The 24,895-nt window shown below is 37.3% G+C and overlaps 1 protein-coding gene across 1 annotated transcript in view; it reads right to left on the bottom strand.

Annotated features, from left to right (window-relative positions):
- The window catches only part of cntln (centlein, centrosomal protein), a 192,238-nt gene that overhangs the window by 101,642 nt on the left and 65,701 nt on the right, over positions 1-24,895 (bottom strand). The window contains exons 12-13 of the mRNA XM_069190797.1: positions 15,706-15,827; positions 12,219-12,341 (exon numbers count right to left, since the gene is read on the bottom strand). Of these exons, the coding sequence (XP_069046898.1) occupies positions 12,219-12,341; positions 15,706-15,827 (245 nt within the window). The remainder of the gene's footprint in view (positions 1-12,218; positions 12,342-15,705; positions 15,828-24,895) is intronic.

Raw genomic sequence — 24,895 nt, 5'->3', positions numbered from 1 at the left:
GGAAACAAGAATCATCTTGTATGCAAGATCCATCAAGGAATGCTTTCCTTCTTCTTGGACCAGTGCCTCTTTACAAAGGACTGCGCTTGAGGGTCTTTTGCATATCTTTCCCTCTGTGTAATTCCGCATCCACCTCAAAGTAAGAGAAAACGGGAGGAAAGGCAGGACAAGCTGCATACATTCTTCCTCCTGAACCATTCACCCAACATATTTCACTGTTTTGGAACAATGGTAGCAGCCTGTCCATCTTATGGGGTGGTGGGATCTTTTGTTGCTGCAGCTATCTCTCCATCTCAAGTGGACACTTGGGAGGCTTCAGCTTCTTTCACTGTCAGAGGATGGTCAGGTTGCCCTTCCTCCTCAGTTACATGAACCTCAGTCTCTTCTTTACTTCCTAGTTAGGGAAGATCTGGCAGGTCTATGTCTTAATTCTCAATTCGAAGCTTGACCCCAGGGTCTCGAAAAGGCAGAAGTAGGCAGTTTTATTCGTTCTTGTGGTCTTCCTCAGGCACAAGGTTGTCATTCTCTCCTTCATCCCAGCCAATAGAATTTTCTGATCCTGTGCCTCCATCAATAGGCTCTTAAGATTGACTTAAGATCACCTCCCTCCGCTTGTGAAGGCATACACTAAGAAACAAGGCAATCTGCCTTTCACTCTGATGAATGGAGCTCCTTCTTCCTCACCTTCAAGAACTCTTTAAATATGGGCTATAGATAAATTAAAAAAAAAACATCCAGCAATTGTTACTCTTGGTTATTTGGAAACAAGAATCATCCTGTATGCATGACTCATCAAGGAATGTTTTCTTTCTTCTTGGACCAGTGCCTCTTCACAAAGGGCTTGTTCTTCTCATTCTCACTTTTCCTTCTTTACATTGACCTGCATCTTTTTTCTTCTCTTTCCATTTGTTTTTGTACAGGATTCTACGGCCTCAGGAATCACCGCCATCAGGTTCCTACTTACAGTATGTGCTTCAGCTCACCTGTTTTTGGCTACATTTTTTTACTCATTCTCCTTCTCATGCTTCTGGTCTGACAGCTTTACAACAGACTATAATCTGGACACTTAATTATCCTGGACCTTTGGGCATCTTGTCTAGCTCAGTGAGGGCAGTTGGATGGGTAGTGGCCATACTCTATCCAATCCAAACATAATGTGCTTTTCTATTTATAGAGAGGGGAAATTAAGACCTTAGTTTGACCAACTTCTTTGTAACCTCTCTATAAACAGCTGGGTAGATAAGATGCTTACTGACATCAAATTAAACTCTCTAATTAAATTACAAAATTCTTCTAAAAAAATACAAGTAAGCTCGTTGGTCAATCCTTTCCTTGCTTCCTCCTCCTTCTGGTGTAACACATAAAAAAGGCTCTGCAGACAGCAGAGGCTGAAGGCACCTGGCATCGTCTGCTTCCGGTCTTTAATAGACACCCAACCAATTGTTTTCCTCTAATTGGTCAGGTGACACAGGACAACAGTTTATTCCTCACTTTATTCCTCAACTTTCTGGGGAATTAGTTTCAGGCAACAATTTACTTTCTTGTCTAAACCTACCAGCCTCATTCAGGCCCTTAAAGGCTGAAAACCTTCCGTTCTATCAAAAAGGGTTTATCATTAAATTTGAGTCTTACCGTAACTGAGAATCTTTGCATACCCTGTGTGCATATTTTAAAACCTTACTTCTACATACTGAGGGCTTCTAGAAATGAACAGGATTTAATTAAATGATTCAAAGTCATGAGTTTTAACCATAAAGACATTTAAGTTTTGTAAGAATTTTCTTTATAACAGATGCTCAAATCGTAATGATTACACATATATCCATCATCAGAAAGCTGCTTATTTCTGGTTAAGTGTCACAGTATCCCAGATCCTATCTAGGAAGCATGATCAGAAAGCAGGACTACACATTTAAATGGGATACAAGCTACAGTATCACACAGCTTACATGGACAATTTAGAGACACAAATTAACCAAGCCATCTCTTCGGAAGGTGAGAGGTAACCAGAGCACTTAGGGAAAACTGAAGCAAACAATACAGAAAGCACAAGCAAACAATGCGAAACAAAAGACAGACTCAAAGCATTCCTTTAATCACTTAAGAAGGCAAGAAGTGAAATGCCTTTCATTTTAATTTTCTTATAACATTACTAAGCTATATTTTAAGTTACTGCTTATATAAATATTCAAATACTACATTACCTTGTCCGAGTAATGTATGTGCAGTATTGTGACGGTACAATATCATCCTGCACAATAGCAGTAAACTGGACATTTAGCCGTTTCCATTTATTAAAATTTTTGTCCCTGTTTCATAGTGCAAGATAAAAGAAACACTTTGACATTTGGACATTTTGACATTCATAAACATGCTGTGTACTCTTCTTGATCAGATAGCGTGAAAAAGGAAAAAACAGAAAATGCAGCTGGTCTTATGACTTGCTCATTGGCTTCCATTTAACATTGTGCAGTATCTGCATACCAAACAGGCTTTCTCTCTGGTGCGCTTATTTTGTATAGTGCTATACAAAAGGTCATTTATTGTATTTGTCAGCCACACAGTAACTACAGCTTTTGTACACTTACAGTGTACATAGCTATTGAGAACTGCAGACCCAAATTGGTTAATGTTATATAAAGCTAGAAAGGCTCTTTGGGTAACCAAGTCTCGCTTATGGTATTTTCCTCAGATTTCTCAGTTCTGACATCCATGCACCCATGACAGGATACTAATGACCGGTTGCCTAAAATGTTATTCATGTCAGAATGAGTAAACCTTGATGAATGTGACACTTTTCTTCTGTTTGCTTTTTAGCAATCCAAAAAGTAGTTTCCGGGGTCTTCTGTCTGTGGATGACTTGGTTAATAATATACAGTATTTCTGCCTCATTCATTTTTGTACCACTTCTTGAAATAGTTCCTGTTGCACTGCATGTAACCATTCATTACGTGAAAATCTTTTATACTCATCTTGCAGCACACTGATTATTTGATTTTCATTCACACAAAATGCTGCAAGGTTTAGTTCCTACAGACCACAATTCCCTGTGAAACTCAGAAATACAGTACATGCAGGAGTATTTGGAATAAATCTGTGTTTACACGTGCTAATAATCCACTAATCCACTAAGAGTACAATATTCCAGAGATCTTACATTTGGAATACTGACGTTCATTTTCAGAATAAACTGTTTACAATATCACTCCACATTACCGAATGCATATGTATTTACTCTACACTCACTTCATTTTTACAACAGTTTTTCTCATACTCTGCACAAAAAAACCCTGCTGGTACTGCCAGTAAGTTCCATGAAAAAAGAAAAAATAACTTAGGAGAGGTCTACTGAAGATGGAGAAGAGACATTACTTGAGTCAAGTGGGAATTCCATCATATTTACTTCAGAAGAGGCTTGGCAGTTGGAGATTCCCTACAGTACACCAGCCTCTGCAGTCAAGACAAACTGCTGATGTTCAGACTGCTCTCTGTTCCGTGGCTGAAGGCAATATATATCCTGTTGACTAGTAAGTCATGAAACACTTTGCAACCACAACATCTTAAAAGAATGCGAGATTAAGACATCTGACTAAGAAGCAAATGATCCTTTAAGAGTTTTACTTCTTTATGCACTGCATAGAATATGATGATGAATTAATGCTGTGAATTGTGAAAAAAAATATCACTAATCATTACTTTTGAACAAATGAGTATTATTTTGTAAAGTCAGAAGAATAACACAGAGGACAAGCAGACACAGATGCAAGCTGCAGAAATATACATCGTTGCTTAGCTGATGTTTGTGCCTCATTTAAAAACCACAGTTCAGGACTGCAAGTAGACACATGACTGAAATACTGTACCCACCTGTTTCACAGAACCATGTCAGGCAAAACAAAGATCAGAAACTGATCTATAAACTTTCTGGTGCACAGCAAGGTTAAAGGTCCACGTTAATGCAGTGTGTATACCTTTTCAGAAACAGTCCTCCAAATTGTAGCATGACACAAATGTTTCCAATCACAATTATTTTGATTGGGAGTCCAGATTCCACCACCCATGCAGCATGCCACACAATGACATGTTGCTTGGGTGCACATCACTCAAACTGTAATCCTGTAGTGATGAAGACTCATTGCATGTGTTCGTTTTTTATTGTCCCATGTGCAAGGGTGGAGAAACGAGGATAAGATTTGGAGTTACACCTTCACAACACAACAAAATGAGCAACTTCCATTATCGAAAGTTATATGTTACTTACATCATTCTGAAAGACATCGGAGATTAAGTATGTTAAATATAGTTGTAGACAGGACTGTGTTGGTGGTACTCTGGACCAGTTGTGTCACAACTACAGCAACAAGAGCACAGAAAACTCCCATGATGTTCTTGCCTTTTGTTAGCTCAGCTAACATAGTCTTTTTCACTTTATTTAGTAACATTAAAAGACAGGAAATTGAATGGAAAAATTAATGAAAAGACAGGAAAAAATACATCTTATTTGTAAGCCATTTATTCTTGTATAAAGCTACCTTGTAAAATGTAAAAACTGGCATAAACATAAACTGAGATATTAAAAGAGGAGCTCAAAGCCTGCTCTTACCACAGAAAGCTTGCAATCTAAGATCAGGAATGTTGCGTATGCTACGCATACACACACAGCCCTCTCCATTAAGTTAATTGTTATATTTTCCAGCGTTGCAAACTTGAAACCATTAATTTTATACCCCAGTAAAGCACTGAAATCATCCAAAACAAGAGATGAGGCATGACTGGGTGACATTGTCTACATATAAAAATATATCATTGGTACAGAGTTCGTAAACGTGATCCCAAACCAATATGATCTAAAACTGACCACCAATATTACCACTCAAACTGAGGAAAAGCCTTCTAGGTATTCAAAGAAAGAACAGGCAATGACAATGACTATAACTTCATGTATAATGTGGAGAAGGTACAGTAGTAAGTTGTAACACATGAACAGAGTGATAACACCATTAGAGCAAATCAGACACACAATTTCTCAATGCTGTTGAAGCTAGATACACGTCTTTAATCTCTTTTGACTTCAATCTATCACATATACTGTATAATTCATGACTGAATTCATATATTTACCAAGAATAACATCAGACTCGGAAAGATGCAACAGAACTATTAAAAATGTGGTTGGAAAATCATAGGGGCATAAAATGAAACAACAGTTATTTTTTTAACTATGTTTAACCATATTAGGCTCCCAAAATCAAAATTTGAATTAAATTAAAATTCCTTGTACTTTGTACTTTGTTTTCTCTACAAAAGAGGGGGCTCACATATCATAATACTTTTTAGAACAGCTACTAACATCTAGTTGTTTCAGATGAGACTCCTGTATCAAAGCAAACACCTGATCTTTCTTTCATATGTAGTTTAAACAGCTAGCACAGTTCAAAGGACACTTAGGCTTGAATAAATATTACAGCAACTAACCATGGGAATGACAGATGATGTCAAATCTGATGTCAAAAATAAGTATGACATGAATAAATATACATACCTGTAGCAGCTGAAACATGAGAATGGAGACAAACAAGAAATGTTTAATCTTGACCTTTAACAGGTTACTACCAACTCCCTACCTAAACCAAGTTAAAACAGCAGAAGTACTCAGGTAAACACAGGTAAAGAGGGCTAGATTGTGTTTTCTATCAATAGCAAATGTGTAGATCAGATATTGCTGAAAGTAAAACACCTGGGACTTATCTCCATAGGTTCTTTGTGCCCAATCCAACAACCAGTCCCACTTCACTAAAGCTGGCAAACACAAAGTGATTGCCCTTTCTAAGGATACAACTAATATCATCCTTCTCTCCTCCCTCTAGCAAACACACTTTGCAAATGCTATTGCAACGGATCGGCATCCTTACATTCCATGATTACTGCCTTAATTCAGTACATTCGTGCATTCGAGGAAGAGACGTTGCACATGATAAAAACAAAAAACTGATTTGAGAATATTGCAGATTTAATTGTTATCGTCTCAAATATACAGTAAATATGTCACAAATAAAACTGAAAAAAAAGTATTGAGAAAAACTAACTACATAAACTATCTTAAATGTTAGATTGGTCTATTTAATAAATTCTCAGGTTATTTCTATTTTCTTATAGTTTATAATTTGTTAACTGCCACATATATAAATTATTGACATACTGTATGTATTTCACACTATATATGTTAGCAGTTAGCAATCTTTTGGTTTAGATCTTTTGCCATCTAGCAGATCTAGAAATAAAGATCCATTCAAAAATCAGGACTATGAGGTACACATCCTCCTGTTTATTATGTTATATTGTAAAACAGAAGATACTGTATAATTAAATACAGCTTTATGAATAAAACTACAATTATAAGAACGAAAGAGTAACTTTTGAAAATGCTAACCTTTGACTAATTGATATTTATAATTGCATTAATATTCATTTTTCCACATTCAAAGAAAAACACTTCCCAAGTTATCATCTATAGTAGTTGAGCCCATGTTCTCCCATGCTACAGCAAAAATCTTAAAAGAAACAAGTTTAGGAAAACTGAGAATGTTAAAATCTGAACAACCCAGCCGACAACTATTAAATTGCTACTGCTTGCCTGTTCAAAAATACACAGCAAAGGCCTTCCAAAAGTTCAGAAGTGGTAATCATAAGAAATGGAAAAGTGGTGAAATCATTAATCACAAATTGAAAAAAGAAGCTTTTTTTGGAATAATTAATTTAGCAAATAATTAATGCAGGGGCACGCCGTGTGGTCTTTTCAGAACATGCATAAAACATTCTGTCTTTGTGTGCTTCTCACTTGCTGCAAGACCCAGGGCAAAAGACACTCATTACCTCTAATACCTTATAGCAATCAAGATGAAAAGAAAATAACTAAGAAAAATTGTAAACTTTATTAGACTCCATTAAAGTCAAAGTCTGGGATCATGTCTGTACTGGTCATCTGCAGTAGTAGCAATGCTTTACAAATCATCTTAAAGGCTTCTTTAAGTAATGGTTGCTTAATTTCTTCTTTGATGCTGTCTGAGGGTATTTCTGCTCTGAGTGCTATCTTTGCTCTGTTTAGAGTCTGAATAATTTCTTTACCACAGACCTTTATCAACAGTTTACAACCGTGAACATGAAATGCGAATTAAAAATGGTCCTACTATAAAACGTAGCACTGCAGCCAAGCAATTTATTTTGAAAACAACCAAGTTTAAGCTTCATTAACCCTGAAATTTAAAAGCACTTAAGGCTTTTTTTATGTAATGCATGTAGGCTTTACTCACGATAAACAACTCTTTTAACCAATTGTATCTGAAGTGTTTCAAGACCTTCTATCATGTCAGTTAACATCAACTAGCCAGGGAAAAGAGATCTGACAGGCATATCACACTGCTTTTTAACTTCCATTACATCTGGAGTCATCTTACTAGAGTTTCACGTAGTCTTGTGATTAGACTTGTTTCATTTTTTTTCTGATATTCCAATACTCCACACTTAACACACACAAACACAGGCGATGGATGGAGACAGGAAGGTTATTACTACATTTAATGTTCATGAAATGAGAAAATATGGAAACTACAGGTATGGACAGTGGTGACACCAAAGCAGTGTGAGAAAGCACAAGAAGTTACACATATTCTCAGCTCTCATTCTATCATAGGAATATGAGGTTCCAAAGTAAAAGAGGCCATTCAATTTATCTAGTTTGTTTGGTTTCAGGTAGCTAAGTGATGCAAGTGATCTTGCCTAGCTGTTTCTTCAAAGAAACAATGCATTCGTTTTCAACAATTTTGCTGGGAAGCTTGTTCAAGATTTCTACAACCATTTTGCAAAGGAGTGCCTCCTGTTCGTAGTTTTAAAAGCACTTCTCCAATATTTTCTGCTCCAGTATTTTTCATTGTTTCAAAACCAGCTCCTGACACCTTTGTAGAAATATTTTGCCACTTCTTCAAAACACACAGCTTTAATGTCTGTTTTCTGTTTGGTTTCCTGTTAGCATATTTTAATTACAATCCATGACACCTCAATGAGATTCAAGTCTGGAGTTGGCAGAAATTCTTCTGTTGACTTATTATTCTGTTGGAATACAAATGTGTGTTCAAATACACTGTTTAGTAACAAATATTCTCATGTGAATAGTGCAAATGTTTTAGATTTTACTTTTTATCAGAGTAAAAAAAGTAAAATTGTTCTTTTGATAAAAAAGATTGCAACCTGAAAATAATACTTTAGCAAACAAGAGATACTATCAATACAAAAAATTAAAACTAAACTGGAGTATCACCCACATTATATGGAATATGGAATACAGTATATGGAATATAGAATAGGTTTCAGGTCCTAGCGGACAGTCAGCATGGATGTAGAAAAGGTAGGTCTTGCTTAACTAAATTGTTGTAGTTCTAAGATATACCATATGCAGACTTTCAGAACGTTTCTGTTAAAGTTACTCATAAAACATTCTCAGCTTGCAGGCAGTAGGCTTTTAAAGTTACTGTATGTTTGGACCGATAACAGGTTGTCCTGATAAGGGTTATGTAATTAGTGGACTGCCACAGGGGGTTGTATTAGGGCTATAGCTTTATCTTATTAATATAAATGATCTAGATTCTAATATAGTTACTAAACAATCAGAACCATAGAAATTGCAAAGGAAATTTCACAATATTTAGATAGATGGGTGAACACCTGACAAATAACATTTAATGTGGATTATTGTAGGAAATTACATCTACTGTAGTAGAAGCGAACTATACAGTACATGTATATCCAAAAGTAACGCGGAGCCACTTATGAAAATGACAGGTGTTTATCTTGATGCATTATTTATGTATTTTAGACACTGTGAGGAAGCAGTAAAAAGGAAAAAACAATTACTTATACTGTACTTAAAAGTGTTGAATACAAATTGAGAGATGTAATGGTAAAATTGTAAAAGATGCTAGTAAGGATTCCTTTTGAACAGTATAAATAAAATATATTGCTGCTCTAGAAAAGTCCAGAAAAGAGCAATCACATGCTGTACATTCCCAGACTAAAAAGAATGTTCCAGCACTGACAGATTGAAAGATCTTGAACAGAGTACATATGAGTACATCGGCTGCAGAAGTGGTCATGCATGTCCAGGCCAGGACATGCTTTACACATGAGGTAGCGTTTTTTGAATCTTCAGCAGGTCTTTTCTTCCTCCAAACTTTCCATCACCAAATGTGTATCTTGGTGTCATCTTTCCATAAAACAATGTTCCAAAACTCTCCTGGTTTCATTTTTGTGCTTTAGAGCAAATTCGTGTTGGGAAGTGCTGTCATGGCCTGGGTGTGCATGTTTACCTCTGGAACTGGTCACTCTTATTTCTAGATCATGTAACAAACGAAAAGTGAATTCTGAAGTGTACCAAAACCTTTTCTCTGTTATGCAAAACAAACAAAACCTTATGATAAGTCAATACATATTGGTGGTGTTTTGCCATACAGTACATCATGATAATGACACAAAACATTCAGCTAATGCAGATGAAAAACAGTAGAAAAACCACAGGAAAAAAATTAAAAATCATTTGTTGCAGCAGCAAAATATCTCAAACGATTACCCAAAGAGTTTCGTGAACACCATGACTCGTAAACTTCATGCAGTTACTGCTTCAAAGCATTTTGCCACCAAATACTGTTTTTTACACTCCGAAATTAATTTAAAGCTAATGTGTCTAATTACTTAAGGTAACTTAAAAATTACTGGGTGAACACAAAGTATGGTTTTGTTCTAGTAAGATCACATGTATATATGGGATTATCCAAAAATAAAAAAAAGTTTATTATATTTATCATTCATATTAATCTAATGAACACAAATGCAAATTACTTGACCTCAAAGCAAAAATAAGTTTGGACTTTGTAGTCCCAATATTATTATACGTAGTCCCAAAGGAACAACTTTGTGCAGCATTTACGGAGATTTACTGTTTTAAGCAAAGTCACTCATCTTATTGTTATCCTAAAATCTGCAATGGATTTGATCATTAGAGATATCCCTTTTCAACATGTACAGTATGCCAAAAATACAAGATATCTGGTGTAACACATGGCAAACTGTTCTATCAAACTGTATAATCATGTAAACAAATAAAAATAAAAATCTTCTCCCACAGTATTCTACTATATAAAAACTGGTGATGAGCCACAGTTCATTGAAGTCTTTTGTCCACATACTGACAGGGTTAAGCTCAGAAATAGATTAATAAAGCAACACATCTGGTGAAGAATCAGGTGAGTCCCTTGGCATACTTCCACACCAGATAAACCTACTTTCATTTTCTGCACCATGCTTCCATATTGATGCTTAATCCTGCCTGGCGTACACCATCAAGTGTGTGTAAACTCCTAGGGTGTGCTTGGCATGCTCCCTAGAAGCACAAAAATGCCTTTCAACTCGAGGAACAGGAAGGCTTAGTGCTAAAATCTCCTTTTGCTTGTGTAAGACTCCTGGAACAGAATTGTGGAAGTGCTTGTTTAAATCTTTCCAAAGGTAAAGAAAAACCCAACAAAAGGCCAGGTACTGTATACAGGTTACAAATGATTCATCCTGATTTGCCTTTCAAATAGCTGAAGAGAGGAAGTGTCATCATCTGAAACTGTGAAGGACAAACCAGGAGATGACGCAAAGCCTTAAAGCGAACGCTAAGTAATGAAACCCTTGTGGCCTCCTCTATTGTATAATAGTATGTAAATGCAACCTTTACCAACAATTATTAAATACAAACACTACACTACACAGTAATTAACCAGTAAGGACACTTATTTGCACAACCTTCAGAAACACAATCATCTTAATACGGTCAGCGGAATGGCATGATGCCACTTACTGGGTTTCTAATGTCAGCATGTCCGCTTGTTATTGCACAAGGCAAGGTCTTAATTGTTGGCTATCAACAATAATTTAGTTCGCTGGCTGCAAAACAGCTTGATAAAGACCACAGCCTAATTACGCCTTGCATGTTACCTTCCTTTTCACCCGAACAATAAAAAGGCGTTTTGAGGAGCTCTGCTTACTTTATCACACTGAGCCTGTAATAGTCTGCGAGCCTGCGAGATCAAAGGGTGCGCTGGAGTTTTTCTAAAGCACGAGTTAGACCCCGCCAAGTTTATTTTGCACTTACTCCAGCTAAAAAAGCTGTGTGAAGGGATCAGCGCTAACCCCAGAGGACAGGCGGTGCACAGCAAGAAAGAGAGCGACTCCCTCGTGCTTTTCGCAGGTCAGTTCCAAGGACCATGTTAGCAGATCCGCAGCAGACCCTTAACAGGCAGCTCGGCTGCTACCAGTAATTAGCTTGGACAGCTCTGGCTCCGAGAGAGGCAGCAAGGCTACATCATAATGAGCTCAGCTGGGATTAGCAGGACAGGGCAGGGAACCAAGAGAGCTGAGGCCTCCTGCATCACGTACATAGCGAGGAGATCAAACAAGGATGGCTGGCTAGGTTATCCCCTCACTGCCTCGTTCCGAAAATGAAGCACGGCAGTGTGCAAAATACAGGCTAATGAAGAGCGACACCTCCAACAGATGAGAGCCACATTAATTAACACAATCCCTCGATCGCATTATGCAGTTACTGTTACCACTGCTAAACTTGTCACTGCTGCTGATAGGAACAGACCGCTTCGCTCCTGATGAAAGAAGTTCTTTGGGTATGTGTTTATACACACACACACATACATTTACTCACATACTTATATATGCATGTATGTATGAAGTAGCACACCCCTGAGCCAGTAGTAAATGAAACGCAGTTAACATATTTTTTAATTTTAAAAACAAAATTATTTTAATGATCTGCTGTTTGCAGTTAAGCCGGCTCACTGATAAAAGGAGAGAGGACACGGCCAAGCTGTAAGATTTTCCCTTGCGCGCCCCCCTCCTAAAATGACAAGATGTTACGTGTTCATAACTAAGTAATCAGTTTGGAAAAAAAAAAGATAAAAAAGAGAATGCTGCGTCTTGGGCTGCTCATTTTAGAAATGAGAGTTGGCTAATGATCTTTCGCTAGTACCCGCTGGCTGCTAATAACTGGTGAGAGGAAGTGATGCTGTGAAGTTCTTAAGGGTGACCGCAATGTGTCATGTGGGAGGGGGTGGGGTATTTGAAATGACATTATTCTACTGCAGTGAAGAATAAAGCAAGAAATGGAGAGCACTCACTTTTCAGTTAGCAGCTTCTTGTGTTCTCGTTTGAAGTACGCCAGCTCATTCCAGACAGCATCGCTGTTCTCCTGTCTCAGCTGCCAGGGCTCAGCACGCAGACTTCGGCTGCCGCCTCTAGTCCTGTGAAGACACAGATATGGAAGAACCAGTTCTGGGCACACCTGGCTTTCGCTCTTGTGGGTTAAGAAGACTACAAATACAGGCAATTTGAAGAAAAGCGCATTGTTAGCAAGGAAAGGGAAGGATTCATACTGTAGTAATGTTGTCATAGAGTCACAGCAGCATTAACAGACCATCACATAGAACACAGCAGTGTACATTTTTTATCTCCCAGCATTCCAGGCTTTAATTTGTGCTTGAGATTTGTACCAATTTTTTTTTATGTGAAGTGCATCCTCTCTGACTTTTTGACATTGTTTCATAAAGCTTTGAACATTTTGACAATGCCTGGGTTCTGCTACAACAAGTCACCATTCAGATGAATACAGCAGGGACATTGCTTCACTGCAGATACTGTACGGCTTTTGCTTTTAAGATTATGCCACATGTTGATACAGGATGGCTTATCAGAAAAAAATTGACTGCAAAAAACCCCTTGTGCAGCAGAAAATGTAGTTTAGCCAGATCATAACTAAAATCACAGAATAGATCATACACTACTGCTCTAAATCCACAGAAATGGCAGATTGTGACAGGACAAGCAAAGTTCTTTACTCAAACTGGTACAAGCTTGTCACAACGCATGACTAATTCAATGTTGCGTAATTAAATTATGAAATAATTTTATTATGGGAATTGTTCAAACCACATTTTAACAAAACGTAGTGTGGACATTTCTCTCTCTTATTGGTCTTTGAAATTGCTAACATATTTTACACAAGCACATAAGTAAATTGCGAATATGCAGCATCCCTTATTCCATTTTGTGTTATCTTGAAATACTAACTATAGGCATCATTTGTGCCTCAGTTGCCCAGTTTATTTTCAGATCCAGTTGTTTACTATTTTGGGTTGTAGAGTAAAAACTTCTGTATAACTTCTGAACAGCTTCAGATACTGTAGGTACTGTATCATACTGTACTTTCTGCCATTGTATAGAAAAATGCTACTCACATGTTGGTTAACTCATTGCTTCATTCAGACTTTTCTTTTTTCGCATAATGTGTGCTGCTTTAATATGTTTACATGGCATTTTGTTGAAGGCTAGGTTTAAAAATAACGACTGACCCTTAATTAACCTAGTGCAAAAGGTACATAGTGAACAGTTCTATAAACTGAAGTTGAAAGTATAATTCAGAACAATATACTAAGCATAAACAGAAATCTAACTCCAACAAATTCACAAAACTATCAGGAAAATTAATTTTGTAGCCGGTCAGACATTTTACTGAGCAAACGTGTAAATTTATTATTCTGACATTTATCATAGCACAGTTGAACAAGAGGGTGTCTGCTGTAAAAGTCTCAGGTGAATAGCATGTGTACAGTAGCATGTGTGGCCACTACCAGCCATACGATGTGCAATACTTGCTTAACCAGGCTGGTAGGATTCTGTCCCATGCCTGTCATAGATCAAGAATGAGAAGCTGTCTATTCGCTGGTCTCTGAGACCTACAGTACATTACATGGTGCATCATTTCTGATCATCAGATATGTTCAACAAGGCTCAGATCTAATGAATAGGGCATCCACACCACACTTATTCTCACATTCAAAACAAAGCCATTTTTTAAACAAGCAACATGAAGATACTCTCATACTTATACAAGAGTCAAAGTCAATCCAATGCATCATGACTGGGCATGATAACACCAAAACATTTGATCATAGTACCAAATCCACATATTTTCTGAAAACATTTTAAGAGAAGACTTCTAATTTTAATGTTGGCTTAGATAGTACTATAAATGCGACAATGTCTCAGCTGCACAATTAGCAAATGACAGAGATAAAAGGCTAAAATAACTGACTCTGCATCTCTATTTACTGCATCTCCCTAACAAGTTAGGCTCTCTTTATTATTGAAGCTCTGAAAAAGTAACTTTCCAAACACATGGTTAATTGCTTGAACTCTTTAATGCCGTAAATGTATCAAGCTTTGATCAGAGCTACGATGTTTTATTATTATTTAATTTTATTTACTTATTCCCCACATCTCCCCTGCTGATTTGGAACTGTTTTTTGAATCACTACTCAGCCTGTTTATGATGTTAAGTAACCATACAAATAATTATGAATGACACATGAGTTACACAGGGTTGTTCCAATGTAAGCCAGATGAATTTAAATGAAGTACTGGGTAGCAACAGACTTAATATACTGGAGACTAATCCTTAAAAGTGTCCAAAGACTTATTTTCCAGTGTGTTCATTGAGAAAGCCGTTTCATTTAGCCTTTGGAAATCACAGGAAGACAGCCAGATGTAGAAAAAGCAAAACGCACAGAGCAAGTGTTTTTTTCTTGCAGTGTTTCTTGCAGGTAATCCTGCCCTTAAACATTTGTATATGCTTCTTGAGTTTAAATCTCTTTTTGTGTGCTAAAGAATACAATGTCATTTTTTTTTAAAACATGAAACATCCTTAAAATGTACCTGTTTATTACAGAATCTTTGACGTGGGTAATATACGATATACACTCATGGCATTAACTCATCAAAGCCAGTTGAACAAAAACAGACTTTTGATAGACAGAAATATCTAAACACACCACATGCTAAGACTCTTGCCGATCGGTGGGAATCTTTAATAGGCAAAGCATGCAATGAGGACCTAAATTTTCCCCCCTGACTTGTTAGAGCTGATTTTTCTACGTTAACAGAGTGCGTTTAAGTCATTTCTTATTGTCTCCAAATCAGGCTAGATTTGCTCCTCTGGGTTTGCTCTGTTTAAGGATGCAGTTAGCCTAGAAACAAGCTATTAAAACATCCCTTTATTCAACTCATCTTATAAGAAGATGGCTCCTTGATTAGTCGAAGAACACTTAAAAGTAACAATGGAATTGTACACTATATTCGTTCTTTCCTTAAAAGTCAGATTTATCATTTTAAATTTCAAAAAGACTAAACAACTGAATGTATCTCTTATGTAATACAGTAAAGATATAGTAAAATATAGAAAAGTGCTTAACAATTTACTGTATAAGTGAAAGGATTAATGAGTCAAAAGTACAGTATAACTGCATAGTTAAGACCAGAAGAAGCTAAATATGATGCTTTTACACAAATAAAAACACAAATGAAATCACCTGCCCACTAGTCATTAGCTCAACATACTATAGGAATTCAATTTTATTGAACCCAATAATACACGTGAAAAGATTACTATTCCCATCCTTGGTGGATCTCATGAACTTTCTCCTCACCCTGATAAAGCACCAAGTGTTTTTATGGGTAATACAAGTTTTGATTGGAATGGTGCTCTAAAACACAAAAGTTGTACAAGATGACATAACTTTGCTACATGTGCAGATGGTGTCTGCTACTTACTTGCCCAGCATGCTCTCCATCTCTTTCAGTTGCTCTTTGACAGTCCTATAGTTGGTCTGTATGAGTCGCAGGCGTTGGTGACGCTTATCGTGTGCTTTCTTCAGTTCCTCGCTTTCTTGGGTCTGACAAGACAAAACATTGAAGAAAAAGAAAACAGCACTCACTCAAAATGGAATTGAAAAACGTTTTTCACAGTTATATATCCACAGACAAGATGAATATTATAAACCTCATCAGGCCTTCAACAAATGCTTACACAAAGTCAAAGCATCCAAACTAACTCAGGCAATTAAAATATCGGAATAGTTTTCAAGAATATCTTATACACTTCATGTCTTGAAACACAATTAATTTCAATAAAACAATCAAATCATTTTTTAATAAACAGCAACAAGGTACAAAATAGAAGGTATCAAGAGTAAATATAAACCCATTATTTCTAGAAATTAGGTGTCCTCTTTCTGGCCTAAACATACATTTTCAGACTTGGATGGAGCACTTGACTAAATACAAAGATGCAGAGATCTGTTACATATCCAGCTACTTCTTTCACATCATTGAGGACAACCATACAAATCCTAGAAACCAGTTCTCCACCATCAACAGATTGCTTAAGCCAGACTCCCCCACCACATTACCTAATCATCCCAACTTTGTAACAAATTCTTAGCTCCAAAATCGACAACATCTGGCATCACATTCTCCCTACAACGCATGTGACCTCCACACCTCCCCCTTCAAAACTGCTTCTGTCACCCCTATGCCAACAAAAACAAAACAAACATGACTGTGGACAACATAAACAATCTCTGCCATATATCCAACGTACACTTTCTTGCAAAAATGTTGGAACATGCTGTTACATTTGAGTTAAATAACCACTTCATTGGTAATAACCTCTTCAAACCCCTCTAATCTGGTTTCAGTACAGAAACTGCCCTGGTTAAAGTCACTAAAAATTTTCTTTCAGCTTCGGATTCTGGTTTTCCCACTATCCTTATTCTCCTTGCTCTTAAATGGTTCAAGCCTTACTTTACTGATCGTCATTAGTCTCTTGGCGGTTTCAGTTCTGAAATCGAAATTGTCTGGCTAAGTCTGGCGTTACTCAGGGCTCAATACTAGACCCCCTACTATTCAGCATTTACATGTTCCCACTTGGTGAGCTAATAAGATCAAATGGTCTAAATGATCATTTCTATACTGTTGATAATCAAATCTACATCCATACTTAACATAACACTGAAGTGCCACTGCTCTGTCTAAATGTACCTTTGACATAAAAACATGGATGACTCAAATTTGCCTACATTTAAACTGCGACAAGACTGAAGTCAAGCTTCTTGATGCACCCCTATAGCAACTGTTTATAACTTGGTAAAGCTAATGCAGTGAGTCTATCTGTGGATGGTACTCTATTTTAATGCCAATCTAAATTGAAGAACCTGGGGGTGACATTTGATCCAGGCTCGATCTTTGTCCCACACGTTCAACATATTGTAAAAACATAGTTCTTTCACTTCAGAAATATCACCAGACTACATCCTACGTTTTTTCAAAACTGTTGCTGAAAAGATGGTCAACACGTTCGTCTTCTCTCGAATTGATGTACTGTAAAACCCTACTCACTGGGATATCTAAATCCACATTGATAATACTACAGTATGTCCAAAATTCGGCAACCAGAATCCTGACCAGATCTAGTGCAAGTGATCACATTACTCCTATCCTGGAGTGTTGCACTGGCTTCCTATCAAGTTTTGTGTCGACTTCAAAACCCTCCTGCTCACCTACTGTACAAAGCACTGCATGGCTTGGCACTTTACCATCTGTCTGAGTTACTATCGTCCTCCTCTTCACTTAGTAACCTTCATTCGTCTAGTTCTGGTCTCATGTTTGTCCCCCAAGCTCTTCTCTCACTCTGCGGGTGACAGGGCCTTCTCTTGCTATGCACCTAAGCTCTGGAATTCTATCCCTAGGGATATCAGAGAGTCACCATCCCAGAGCTCTTTCAAATCAAGACCAAAACCTTCTTCTTTAAAAGGGCTTTTACAGTATTTAACTGGTTCTGTGCCTGCCCCTTTACTTTCCTACTGTATTCCAGACCCATGTTGTAATTGTGTAATTCTGACTCTTTCTCTCAAAGTGTATTTTTTTTCTTTAAGAAGCCACTTTTAAAGGCACTATATCAAATAAAGTTGTATTTATTATTTTTCAGTAAATCTGAATGATACATTATAATAATTATAATAAATTATATCACTCCAATCATTATGAACCAGTCACTCAGACCTCAAGAGCTCATCCTATCTAATAATGCTAAACAACATAAAATACAAGTAAAAAAAGAGTAGTTAATAATAATAATAATTGCTTACACTTATATAGCGCTTTTCTGGACACTCCACTCAAAGCGCTTTACAGGTAATAGGGACTCCCCTCCACCACCACCAATGTGCAGCATCCACCTGGATGATGCGACAGCAGCCATAGTGCGCCAGAATGCTCACCACACATCAGCTAACAGTGGGGAGGAGAGCAGAGTAATGAAGCTAATTCATAGATGGGGATTATTAGGAGGCCATGATTGTCAAGGGCCAATTTGAAATTTAGGGGTTACACCCCTACTCTTTTCAAGAAACGCCCTGGGATTTTTAATGACAACAGAGAGTCAGGACTTCAGTTTTACGTCTCATCCGAAGGACGGCGTCTATTTACAGTATAGTGTCCCTGTCACTATACTGGGGTATAAGGACCCACATGGACCGCAGGGTGAGCACCCCCTGCTGGCCTCACAAACACCTCTTCCAGCAGCAACCTTAGTTTTTCCCAGGAGGTCTCTCATCCAGGTACTGACCAGGCTCACTCCTGCTTAGCTTCAGTGGGTTGCCAGTTGTGAGATGCACAACTGCTGGCACAGTTCTCATTCAATAAAGAAATGATGGCATCTAAAATGTTAAATTATTCTGATTCTTCTATGGAATTCGTCTTCTATAGAATCCCTGTCAAAATCAAAAGTGATACACCCTGAATCTTGCAGTTCTCTTGGACTTAAAACACTTTCAGTTTCCCTCTAAAATCAATACAATTTCCATTCATTTTGTCAATGTTAAATTATCTGTCACCACTACACCATAATTATAAAAAGAAAAATAGGCTGGTTAAAGCCATAACGTGGCATTAGTGGATAAGGCTTTGTGGTATGCCATGCATTGTTGCTGACAATTTTCAAGATTAAAGTAAAATATAATGCATATTACATCCCACATTTGCTATTTTACAGGCTAATTATACACAACTGTGCAAACGTCTTAGGAGTTGTTTTACGTTCATTGCTGAAATACAGTATTTGTACGTTATGCGCATCACAAAACCTCCTCCTAGTGCTTTCTACTATTTTAACAGTGTTGTAGTTGTTAAATATCAATATATTTAATTGTGGGTGAGGAGAAACCCAGCTTCTCTTTTAGTGATCTTAATTTACACTTATGAAAGTCTTCTAAAACATGATCACAGGAGCTCAAGGTAAACTAAACAAGAACAGGTAGTACAAACTGTTGTAGTAGAAAATCCATCACTTTTACCAATCAAAACAAATTAAGAACATGAGACAGTCTGCAAACAAGAAGTCATTCAGCCCTTCAAGCTCATTTTATTCTTAGTAGCTAACTGATCCAAGAATTTTATCCAGCCAGCTCTACAAAAAGAACAAATCGCTTCCACAACACGATTAGCTAGCTTATCCCAGACTCCTACAACACATTGTGGAAAGAAGTGTCTCTTATTGTCAATTTTGAATACACTTCCTTTAAGCTGCTACTTGTGTCCTGTCTCACATTTCACTGATGATCAATCAGGTTTTCCTAACTCCAACATTCAAGAAAACTACAGAGCTATTTGTTGTAGTACAAAACCAGTTGTGTTACTTAGCAATCTTTAATCATGATCAAAGCCACAGCACCTCAAGGTAAACAATAAATTAGCAACCAGTATGAAGTGTTGTGGTAGATAATCACTTGTGTTAAAGAATAAGATATAATTGGCTTGTTTTCAAATGTTCATTAACATAATTTGTTCCTCTCTACATACCCATAAAAAGCTTATTTGGGTGACAAAATATACAGTAGCTCTATCATGATTAATTATCTTAAAATAAAATGGTCAAAACAACTGATCAACGAAAGCCACAAAATAGTGTTCCTATATACAGATAAAAATCTAGTGAGCGAAAAGAGGTCTAATACAAATGGTCTAATGTCTTCAGCAAAGCAGTGTAAGTTTTGTCAGCTATCTAAAAACCTGAAATAGTAAAAAGCACTTCAGTTTGAGGAAGAGTATAAATGAAATTCATATGATACTCGTATCCATTGCTTAAAAATCCTAATAACACAAGAACCTTTGATATCAACTGAGAAAAACCACACAAAAGTCAAACACAATTTTTAATCAAACTTTTAGAATCCATAATGACCCAAACAAAATTCATTAATTTATTTTCCATAATGATTTAAGGTTACACATAACAAAAATCTTAAATATAATTTGTTTTTCATTCTGTGACTGCAAGATTTCTATAAAATGCTCCTGTTCTTATCGGCGCTCATCAGAGTAACTACTGACATAAAATAAGGGTTACCCACTTTACCACACACCTGAAGATTAAACTGCTGCATTTAAAAAAAAACAGTACAGAGGCACAAAGTTTTTGAAGAGTTTCTCTCTGTTCACTTTTTTGTTTCTAGTTTCTATCAGCGTGGAACATTGACAAGGGTTTCTCAAAGCCAGCTTGGCACCTGAGACGCAATTAGTTGCAAACATTTACATTCAATGACCATGGAGACAAAAGAGGTTCTTCACACTCCTTTCCCCCAGCAGGATTTGCTGTTGAGTGAGGGTCACCTAGAATTGTCGGAAAATATTTGGGTAGGCTAGTAGCTATTAAAACTCCCAAATTACATGGGACTTTAGGTGAATATATAGATTTTCCTGACAAAAAACCATTACTCTGACCTTAACAGCGAACACTTTAAACAGGCAGGCTAAAACAGGACAGGTTTCTGCTTCAGTGGCCAGAGCTCTAAGACTTGTCTCCTGGTTTGAAGGAAAGAGCTTGTTTACTGCTGATATGACACCGCTGCCCTGTGGAGAGGGAAATGCAGGCCCTGAACCCTGTTATTATTAACAAGGACAAAAAGAACAAGCACCACAATAAGCAATGTGACAAGTATGGATTTACTGTTAGATATTCACAAAGGACATCAGTTATGCTGCGGCTATTAAAATAAAGTGGATTTTTTTTTTTAAAGACAAAAGGTCTGTGTGATTGTTCCCGCATGTTTCAGTGTCATGACATTCAGGAAATTTCCACTTTTCAACCCATAAAATGGAACATGGGCCATTTTTGGTACCAAAATCATTGTATTGGTATGTATACTTAGAAACCAGGACTAGTTTATTTTATAACTTCTTTACTTTAATGGATGTGCACAGACTGTATTTAATAGTATGAGATAAATGTATTAAGATATACTAACTGTATTAAAGGCCCAGAGGACAACAAACTCTAAAAAAACAGATTCACTTTTAATTTGCACGATAGTCTTGGTTGAGAGTTCACAGAGAGCAGCACACTGGCACATCTTTGCGTTTGCTAGGCAATATGCACTCTAATTGATCTATCAGTCTCAAGAAATAGTTGCCTGTAACTCAAAAGAAGAATTCTTGCAAGACAATAAATCTGGAAGAGTGGTATAGTTTGCACTATATAGCTTGGTTAAATAAAAAAGAATGTAAAAATGAAACACAAGAATCAGAAATGAGTTTAAGAATCCTGTATTCTTTTTGATTGTGCAGTTGGACAGAACTTGTACTGTTCATTTCCTTTCTTAATTTCACTGTTATGCGGTCTGAGGAATTCTCTCTGCTCTGGTATGCTGTCTGTGTCATTCTCAAAGTGTTGAGGTGGTAATGTGTTGCGCTAACTTAGTTCTTACACCTTACTGACATGAGGATCATATTATCATGACCTTTTCAGTGTCATGATTCTTTCAATACATTATATTTCAAGATTCTAATGCAACACTGATTCGTATTCCATAGTGTATTTTTCTGTAATATTGATATTTTGGGTTGCTGCTGGAAGAGTACCTTAACGGCATAACAAACCATTGCAACTGCAAGAAAAATTTAAATAACAGTTGAGAACAAAAAAAACAATTTGAAATTCAATCATGCAATCGACACCTTAAATAGACTCACAAAACCCAAATGTGTTAATTATTAAAGTGAGAGTGAGCGACAGTGGATAAAACTGAAGAATGGGTGACGCCTTGAAAGCAAAAAACAATGGTATAAATCAAAATATAGAGGATTTTTTAAGCTTGTCAATTAAGATCGAAATGTGGGACTATACAACATTGGTAACAGAACAGTCAGAAATGATCGGGAAACCATCTTGTTGTCCTTTATTTAACCATCTTGGCAATTTGGGAAAAAGAGGAAGAATGAAGGTCAGAAGAATTAAACGGCTGATTAGTTTAGGGCCATTCAGAGTCCCGCAGAATCTTTTTAACTGACCAGTGTGCCAGCTGCTCTCCTGCTGTTTCATTACTTTCGTGGAAATTCAATATGGGGAAGAGACTAAAAATTAAAAGGTCAAGAAGGATGCTGCTGCGGGTTTAAACAAAATCATAATTCAATTCCTCTACGGCTGTCAGTCTTCTCGCACTGGTGGCAACATTTCTTTGGCTTTTTGAACACACTGAGTGTAAACCAAAAGTGCTGCGCAGAGAACTGCTGTCTCGCTGCTCTTCAGTCCTGAGTTTAATGGATACCCTCTGCGTGGGGGTTGCATGTCCCCCTTGTGTTTGTGTGTATTTTTTCTTGCTTCCTGCACCCATCAGGCCTGTGGTAATGGATGTCGCAGAAGTGTATGTGGACGCAATGTAATAGACTGACATCCCATTCAGGGTGTAATCCAGGATGGCTCAACACTTACCAGGGTAAGTACCTTGACGTTCACATCGACGATAGACTGGAATGGACTAATAACACTGAGGCCATCTACATGAAGGGCCAGAGCCAACTTTACTTCTGGAAGAGGGTTAACTGTAGTCAGATGCTTCATAAGTTCTATCAGTCTGTTGTAGCGAATGCCATTTTCTATGTGGTGGTGTGCTGGGGCTCTGGGATTAGAGCTGGGAATGCCAACAGGCTGAACAAGCTCATCAAAAGAGCAAGTTCTGTCATTGGGTCTGATCTTGACCCCTTGGAGGAGAATGGTGTCCAAATTAAAGACCATCATGGACAACGTCTCCCAACCCCTATATGCCATGCTTGTCGGAATAAAGAACATTAGGTGTGTGACAGGGAGCGCTACAGATGGTCATTCTTACCTTCTGCCATAAGACTGTACAACTCATCTACTGTGTGTCTGGGCAGGGGCAACATTGACTTGTTTGGGACTAAACCCAAATCCTCTGTTTACAACTGGTGTGCAATATATGCTTGTGAATAATGTGCAATATATTTATACTGTGCAATACATCTTCTTGTGTATTGTACATTCTGGTTTGTTTTTGTATATTCTGTATATTTTTTTGTATATTCTGTACTGTGTGCAATTCTCTATACTCCATTTTTATTGCACTTCTCACTGACTGTGCTTACAGTAATGTATTGTTATATTATTGTATTAATATGTTACACTGTACTGCGTTGACTGTGCCTGGCTGCAGTTGCACTGCAATTTTCCTCACGGGATTAATAAAGTTTCTATCTAATCACATGATCCAATTTAGCACAAACACATGTTAGCTGAGAAAGTTATTTCTTTTAATTGAAACCTAGACTGGGAAGAAATTACTCTTGAAATTAAGCAATCCCCCCCCCCAAACAAATACACTAACCCTGCCTTTCCAGTTTCTAAACCAATAACAACTGTAGCTTTTATCAAAACATAGCTCCAAAAACACTCTTCTTCTCATCTCTCAAACTGGTAAAATCTCCTTACAATTACAAGGGCTAGATTTTGCTAAGCAATTGATTCTAGGAGAACAAAGCTCAGACAGGGCAAGTTCACCCTAACCTCAAAGTACAGAGGGTTATAGGTGGTGTCTGTAGTACAGAAGAGCTTCTGCTCCACTGCCTGTAATGCACTGACATACCAGCCAATAAGGACCGACAGAAAACATCAAATGGTCTGCCAGTTTAACTTGAAGCCCTCTGCTGAACCCTTGATCTCAGTTACTATGTAAAACAAGCTAATACAGCATAGGGTACTCACTATACCACCATTTTACTGAATAAAAACAAAACAAGAAAGAATGCTGCACACAGTTTAAGGTCATTCATAATGACCCTACTGATAAACATTCTTATAATGCATCAACAAAAAAGGGCATTCTGAGATCTGAAGGAAGCTTACAAAAAACAAAACAACTACAGTCTGCATTCTCTCATTGCTGGAGGCCTTTGATGAATCCTTAGAGACAAACTATAAAGGTTATTTAATTCTGTACAAGATGACTACTATGATCTTCGCCTTTGCTCAAGGTGAAAGTTTCTATGCCTTTTTGCTTTGTCTTGTTCAGCTTCTGGAGATAGCTCCACAAAGCTACTCATTAAATGGGTAAGCCACCAGTTGCAGAACTGCAACATCTGCTTAATCGATGCTGGCTTTTTACTGAATATTTAAAGAATGAAAAAGTGCTGAACTTGAAAATGTAGGCTGTAACAAGTGTTCATTAATGGAAAGCCATATCAAGTTCTGGGCTGGAGGAGGAACTTTTTAATTTGAACATTTTAACCCAAGATCATGGGGTACTATAGGTGCAACACCAGAGACCACCAGGAAGAATCCACAGTGGAAAAAAATACTACAAAAGACGAAGAACTGCTCTACAGTGTATATCCCACCTGCTGTTTGGTGGGTCATCTGAATTTTTTTTAAATATAGAAGTAAAGGTCACAGCTTTGTCACACTGTTGACAAACATCCGGTACGTGATGGGTGAAACATATACTGTACAGTAAAAGCAAATCTCCTTGACTTTTTATTAAGTTACTTACTTTCCGCAGACAAAATCAAGAAAAAAGGAAACTCCTTACTGGGTGAGCATTTTTGAACTAAGAGCACATTTCTCAAAGGAGGAATATGATATTCATCTGAAGTTTAACATTTGGGTGGTCAGAAC

Source organism: Lepisosteus oculatus, chromosome 1, assembly GCF_040954835.1.
Source record: "Lepisosteus oculatus isolate fLepOcu1 chromosome 1, fLepOcu1.hap2, whole genome shotgun sequence".
NCBI classification, from domain to species: Eukaryota; Metazoa; Chordata; class Actinopteri; order Semionotiformes; family Lepisosteidae; genus Lepisosteus; species Lepisosteus oculatus.
Note: the sequence above shows the minus strand (reverse complement) of the source record. Positions and strands in the feature narration are given on the sequence as shown.